The sequence below is a fragment of the Nuphar pumila genome, chromosome 5 (genome assembly GCF_984573655.1).
Source record: "Nuphar pumila chromosome 5, dmNupPumi1.hap1.1, whole genome shotgun sequence".
In the NCBI taxonomy this organism is placed as follows: domain Eukaryota; kingdom Viridiplantae; phylum Streptophyta; class Magnoliopsida; order Nymphaeales; family Nymphaeaceae; genus Nuphar; species Nuphar pumila.
In genome coordinates this window covers 8,865,182-8,872,884 of record NC_143253.1, presented here as the reverse complement: position 1 = coordinate 8,872,884, position 7,703 = coordinate 8,865,182, and the positions used below count along the sequence as shown (strand labels likewise).

At 40.4% G+C, this 7,703-nt stretch overlaps 1 protein-coding gene across 1 annotated transcript; it reads left to right on the top strand.

The window, feature by feature from the left end:
- Positions 1-5,531: 5,531 nt before the first annotated feature.
- LOC149836683 (xylan glycosyltransferase MUCI21-like) lies at positions 5,532-6,905 on the top strand. The gene is made up of 2 exons (XM_090007893.1): positions 5,532-5,541; positions 5,695-6,905. Exon 2 carries the CDS (start codon positions 5,742-5,744, stop codon positions 6,903-6,905), a length of 1,164 nt encoding a protein of 387 aa, XP_089864019.1. The 5' UTR covers positions 5,532-5,541; positions 5,695-5,741.
- Positions 6,906-7,703: the final 798 nt, after the last annotated feature.

The following is a 7,703-nucleotide window of genomic DNA, read 5'->3' as shown; positions in this document are numbered from 1 at the left end:
CATGATCCAAAATGTGATCCTCAGTAAACAAATCACGTCGAACTCATCTTGAAATCAGATTGAGTGTATATATATATATATATATATATATATATATATATATATATATATATATATATATATATATATATATATATATATATATATAACTTGCATCTATGATTTTTCAACTATTTTGTACATGTAATTGACAATAGCACATATATATCTTATCACCACTGAGGTGGTATCCCATGTGGTAAGCGGGTGAGCTGAAGACCCAGGTTCTAATCCCTCTGCCACATGGGGCTTAAGAGATATCTGGTATATCTTATAGTTTTGCTGACATCTCTGAAACTTAAGATGATTAACCAAAGGTCCCCATGATTGCCACTAATTAAAGTTTTGTCAATCTCTCAAACTCCATTAATAAAACTAATAATAAGGAACATATAATCATCCAATGGATCAGGTGGAATCACATCGCACGCTTTGAATATGCTGCTGCACCTGACCGCCCTCCATCTATGGGATATAGCTTGTCAGCAGTGGGGACCAACCGAAGGTGGAGGGCAAATCAGGTGTAATGGCACGCTAAAGTGTGCAATGTGATTGCACCTGTTCTGATGTCATGATCACAAGAAGGTTCATGCATGGTCGCTTAATTTCTCACAGTGGAAATGGTTAACCACACCAACAGATTTCATCTACTCGATGGGCTCGGTCTCGGTGCACTCGATGATGTCTTAGCTGCTACCAAGTTCGGCCAGGCTCCTGAAGGATGCCTTCAACAAGTCTGAGTAGTAGTCAAGGCCCAATGAGATAACAGGATGGTTAGGTCATACTATTATAATTGAAGTCAAATTCTATGTGGGTTATCACTTAGCTTTTTTCCTTTGTTTTATAACCCGAATAAACTGCATCCACTAAGAAGACTTGATCATACTGGCTCAGCCTGAACCATACCTATGGTTGTTATGCCGAGCTCATCTATCTAAAAAAGCAAGGTCTACCAAATAGTCGCCTCTAAAGTTGAGTTTTTTTTTTTTGAAATTATAACCCAAAGAAACCGCACTCCGCACGAAGACCTAGTCATGCTGGCTGAGTCTGCCATACATATGGTCGTTGTGCCGGCAACGTAAAACTCCAAGGCTAGGACCCCTGCCCCCGGGGCCTATGCTAGCATCTAAAGTCGAGCTTTGGCACGGATTTCCAACCAACCCAGCTGAACGGAGCCCTAAGTCAAATTCCTAATTACCCCAAGGATTTTGTTTTAGGCCTTGACAAAACACCAATTGAAATTCAACTTAGTACCATTTTTTTTTTAAAGGCAAGCTGGGGTTAGGCGGACCCCTACCAGAACAACAGCAGCCCTATGTAGCAGAGGGATTCGATCCTGGGCCTTCAGCTTAACACAGGACCCTACTTACCACATGGGATACCACCTGGGTGGTTCAACTCGGTATCATTAGGTCATACTGGTTCAGCCAAATTGCCAACCTACATATAGCATGACTATTCTATCGATGTTTAGGTTTGAAGCATCTATGGCCTTTGGATTGAGTCAACCAAACCAACACTTCCTTAATGAATAGCAATTTGCAACATTAATTTTTCTTCTTTAATATTTGATACTTTATATCAATAGCCATGTTAACGTACTATAAAAATCCAAATAAACTCAATATTAATTAAACTCTTTTATTATTTATAAGAAAATTCATTGTGGTCCTGAATCATAATACCATACAGTGGTACACGCACTTGTTTGCATGGATTTAGCCACAAAGTGCTCATAATTCAGGAAGATGAGGAAGACTTAAAAATGACACAAAGCATCTTATTGGATATATTTGCTACTGTCTACAGTATGTAGAATCTAGTTAGAAATTAGATACAAGTTATATATACTTAATATGACCTTATAAATGTATCCAACATGTTTTAATTCATAAAATTTGTTTGCTAGCAAACACATTTTTTTGTAGAAATATGATTTTAATTCATAAAATTTTGGCACAATGTGTGCTGTTGATTTTTGAAGCCATTAAAAAGCCTGCTTATATGTTGCAAACACATGATCTGAAACATACTTTCTACCAAATAAACTATGTAGTTTACATTTGTAAAGTTAGATTAATAAAAAAAATCAAAAAAGTTGAAACACACACACACACACACACACACATATATATATATATATATGTTAACTGAAAATATATATGAACTAGAGTGTGAACTAAGCATTGCCATTTGTTAGGAATTAACTGTTGGATCATGTGTTTTCAATCAAAATTTAGATGCTTGAATATTAGAAAGAAATCTGAGCTGTTAATTTTGAAGCCTTAAAAAGTGTTCCTTTTGAATCATAATCGGACAATCCAAAACCTTGTTCCTATAAAACCAAGCAAGTAATTACATCCTTACCGTAAAATTTAAGAAAAAAAATACATAAAAATCTAAAGTTCACACTCTAGTTACATATTTCTATTCTAGTAACCCTATATATAGGATAACACATGCCTGCTAAATGAATTGTTAAATGAACACTACAAGAAACCTGTGGATTAGCGACAACCTAAATCCGTCGCTAATCCGATGCTAATCCATCGCTAAACAGTTTAGCGACGGATTAACATCAGATTAGAGATGAATAACTTTCATAGCAAATTTTTCGACGCTAAGTAGTGACAAAACTTATCTGTCGTTACTTTCGTCGCTAATTTGTGACAGATTAGCAACAGACATGATCCATCGCGAGTCCTTCGCTATTTTTAAATTAGCGGATAATATCTGTCGCTAATCCGTCATTAAATTTTTTTAAAAAATGCTCTCTGTCGGCGCGTTCTCCGACAGAGAGCAATTTTTTTGCACAGAACTGGCACGTTCCGACGTCGGGACGCTCTTCCACAGCGAGCTAGTCACAACAGGAGAAGAGACGCAGGCAGCCGCAAGCGGCCTCTCGCGGCGGCCGATCGGGAGGGAGAACGGCTCCCCCTAGAAGGAGACCGACAAGCTCCATGTCAACGGCCCGAGGACCTCCGACGCCCGCTTCACGAAATAAACTGTCGGCAAAGGAGTGGACACGCGGGAGGGGGTAGAGGAGCGGAGTCGATCGACTGACTGCGACCTTTTCGGGGTCGTAGTAGAGACGGGATCCGACGAGGGAGAGGCGGGACGGGCGGTAGAGACTGGCGAGGGGCACCGCCGGGAGGAGGAGGACGGCGCGGGGAAGAGGTAGCGGTAGTTGATCTCGCAAGCCTTTAGCCTCCGGGGGCCGACGCCATTGTCACGCTCGGAGGGTGCGAGAGGCCGCTGTGCGTTGTTAAAGGAAGGGCGGGGCTTCTGGTGTCCTGAGAAGTGCCTCAGGTGGGGAACGGTTTAAATCGAACAGGGGGAGGGAAAAACAGAGGGAGGGAAATTTTTGAACAGGGGGAGGGAAAATTTTGCACCTCAGATGTGACAGTTTAAATAAAAAATTAGCGACAAAAAAATTCTCTTGCTAATTTCATCGTTAATTACCATTTTTTGTAGTGTTTTGGCGACGGAAAAATGTTGTCGCTAATCCATCGCTAATTAGCGACGGATTTAGCGAGGAAGATATTTTCGTCGCTAATTTTGCAAATATTTTGAATGTTAGCGACAAATAATTTTCTCTCGCTAATCCGTCGCAAATTTGCGACGAAAAAAATTCATCGCAAATGTCCGTCGCTAATTAGCATTTTTCTTGTAGTGGGAGTTTTCAGTTTTTTCAGTATTTTTTGGGGTTCTGACCCCATAAATGGGAAGCAGATCAGGTCATGCTGAACATGAGAGCTTTTTCTCATGCCGACATCGTGGTCATCTGTTTGCATTTTGGATGAATGCCACGTGGTTTTGTTGACTTTTAAGCCTTTTAAAATGTAAATCGGATGGCCACGACATGAGCAAAATGCTCATGTTCAGCATGACCTGATATGCTTCCCCATAAATGTGTTGGGGATTACTAGAAATCAGGATCACGTCTTAGATGAAAAAAAACAATATTTAAAGTTTCAAAATTTTACAAGGATTTTAGACTGTTAATTGTTTAAATTTTATGAAAAAGTGCAACTGGAGTGTTGTGCGATTGTAGAATGCCATTGCGGTTGAAGGAAAAGTTTTATAGGATGACAATTAGGCCTGCTTTACTATATCGTACGGAATGTTGGGCTGCCAAGAGACATTATATTCAAAAAATAAGTGTGGCTGAGATGTGTATGCTTAGATGAATGTGTAAAAATACAATAAAAGATAAGATTCAAAATGAGAAAATACGTAAGAAGGTAGGCATTGCATCTATTGAAAGTAAGATGAGAGCGAATCATTTAAGGTGGTTTGGACATATTCGATGAAGGCTTAATAATGCTTCAGTTAGAAGGATAAAGAAATGAAAAATTATATTAGTTAAAAGTGGTCCGGGTAGATCTAAGAAGACTTGGATGAAGATGATATGAAAGAATATAAATGCTTTGAACCTCACCGAGGATATGACATTGGATAAAAATGATTGGAGGAGAATGATTCATGTGAAAAACCCAAACCTATTTTCTTTTTTGGTTCATATCACCTACCTTAATTGTTTTGGAATGAAGGCGTAGTTGTTGTTGTATTGTTTAAACTTTATAAAAACTAACCATGTGTCAGAATCTAGTGCTGGAGCTGGTCCCAATAAAATCAATTACATAGTTCACCTCTACATGAACAAAATTTAAAAAAGCTTAAAACCCATTTAACATGTTGCATTTAGCAGAGGTATTATTCTCTCTCTCTTTATATATATATATATATATATATATATATATATATATATATATATATATATATATATATATATATATATATATATATATATATATATAGAGAGAGAGAGAGAGAGATGGTGCACAGGCTGGCATAGCCTAAGCGACTACCTTAGAAATGGAGATCGATAATGCAATACACGCTTCTTCACCACCCTTCTTTTTACCCTATTATTCTAATCGCAGCCCTAATTTTCACCGTGACCACCAAAACTCTCTCTTCTCAATAAAGCAAAAAAGCCATAAACTACCCAGTAGATTGAAAAGAGACCCATATTTTGTTTCCTTCTTTCCTTGCCTCTCCCTCTCTCCGGCTTTCTTGATTTCTCTCTCAAACAGGCAGGTTAGGCAAAACAGAGAAATGATTGTTCATCACCACAGGAACCAGCTGCAGCGCAAGGGAGAAGAGCCATTCTCAGAGTCCCAAGCCTTTGTAGAGTGTGGGAACGTGTACAGAAGAAGCAAGCCCAGGCTGCTCCGCCTCTTCACTCTCTTCTCCCTCATCTCTTGCAGTTTGGTGTTTGCTCCTCGCCTTCTTGGTGGCTCTACCTTCCCCTTCTTATGTGAGTGTTTTACTCTATACCTTCTCTTACGACACTACTACCCAACTCTCTTTTCTTCTAAGAAATACCACTCACCCATTTCCTGTTTTCTTCTTCTCTATCTGATACAGATTTGGAGGATGCCTTCCTATATGAAAGAGAGCACGCTGCCCCTTCTTGTCCTTCCACACTAAACAATGGTATTTTCCTCCTATTCTCTCAGAAAAATAAAAAATGGGTATCATCTCTTGTTGCTAAAAAAAAAGAGTTTCTCTCCTTCCAAACATATGGGTAGCATTTTTTGCAGCAAAAAAAGGATTGTTTTTCACAATGTGAATGACTCCATTGTGCAGGAACTATCTGTTGCGACAGAAGCGGTTTTCGTTCAGATATTTGCTTTATGAAGGGAGATATAAGGACCATTCCTTCCACAAACTCAGTCTTTCTGTACGCCGGCTCCAACAATACCATCCAACAAGAAGAGACCTTTAAGATCAAGCCATATACTAGAAAATGGGAAACAAGTGTGATGAACACCATTGATGAGCTCACACTCATAAAGACGTCAAGCTCCCCTCAGCACCATCACTGTGATGTTCATCACTCTGTTCCGGCCATCTTCTTCTCAACAGGGGGCTATACGGGCAATGTTTACCATGAGTTCAATGATGGCATCCTCCCCTTGTATATTACCTCTCAGCGCTACAACAAAGAGGTGGTCTTTGTCATCTTGGAGTACCACAATTGGTGGGTAACCAAGTATGCTGACATACTCTCCCACCTCACCAATTACCCACCAATCGATTTCACAAAGACTGAACTACGCCATTGCTTCACAGAAGCCATTGTAGGCCTCAACATCCACGATGAGCTCACTGTGAACTCCTCGCTGATGCGCAGAGACCCGAAAACAATAGTCGATTTACGCAGAATGTTGGACGATGCATATAGGCCTAGAATCAGAGCGATACGCAAGGAAGAAGGCAGGGGAGAAGACGAAGACGAGAGCGCGCAGAGTCTGATATCCAGACCCAAGCTGGTGATCATCTCAAGGAACGATTCAAGAGCAATTCTGAACCAGCAAAGCTTGGTGGAACTGGCCGAGGAGATCGGGTTCGAGGTCGAGGTGCTGAGCCCAACTCGAACGACGGAGCTTGCGAAAATCTACAGGGCTCTGAACTCAAGTGATGTTATGGTGGGTGTTCATGGTGCAGCCATGACCCATTTCTTGTTCATGAGGCCTGGAAGTGTGTTCGTTCAGGTGGTGCCATTGGGCACAGACTGGGCTGCACAGACCTACTACGGTGAGCCTGCTATCAGGCTTGGTTTGAAGTACATGGGGTATAAGATTCTGCCTAGAGAGAGCTCTCTGTATGCGCAGTATGAAAAGGATGACCCTGTGCTAACCAACCCAAGATCATTGACAAAGAAAGGGTGGGAGGTGACCAAACGTGTGTACTTGGATGGGCAGAATGTGACGTTGGAGATGAAGAGGTTTAGGAAGAGATTGCGGAGGGCCTATGTGTATTCTGTTGCTAGAAGAAGAAGGGAGATGATGGGGTAGTTTTGCTTCTTTATAACCATTGCAGGCGGAGTTTTAGGAGTTGAACTCGTGCTTCCTTTGTGTTGTTAGGCTTTGGTAATGGTTGGTGGTGGTGATGAATTCTGATATGGAGAAATGGTGTTGGTGATGTGTTGGGGGAGGGGAAGGGAGAGACATGGTGCTCTGTTTTTGTTGCATAGATAAGGAATTCATTCATAAAGATTGTGCATGGTGCATCTCATCTATATAGAACACTACAATTGGTATACTTTTCAGTCTTTAATTTTAATACCTATTTCCTTCTCGTTCAAGAACACCCAAGTTGAGGATTTTTATTGGCATGTTTGAAAGGTCATAGTTAACATTGCATCTACTTAGAGAAGAGGAGAGATTCTCATTCAGAACACCCAACTTGAAGATTTCTATCGGAGCTTTGAAAGGTCTTATCAACATAAAAGTCTACTGTGTGTGTGTGTATGTGTGTGTGTGTGTGAGAGAGAGAGAGAGAGAGAGAGAGAGAGAGAGAGAGAGATTCTCACTCTGGAAGAAAACCAACTTGAAGATTTCTATTGGATGTTTTGGAAGGTCTTATCAACATCTACTCTACTGTGAGAGAGAGAGAATTGAAGATTTGAAATTGGTCAGTTTCATCATTATGATAATTGCTTCACAATTAAGGATTTAATGGGGACGGGAAGTAGGCAGAAGACAGTAAGTTGAACAGAACCTTGAGATTCTTAACTGATCCCTTATTTGACACAGCTGATCACATTACTGCATTTTGAGTGTGGCCTGCATTCTGTTCCTTCGGAGCTTATT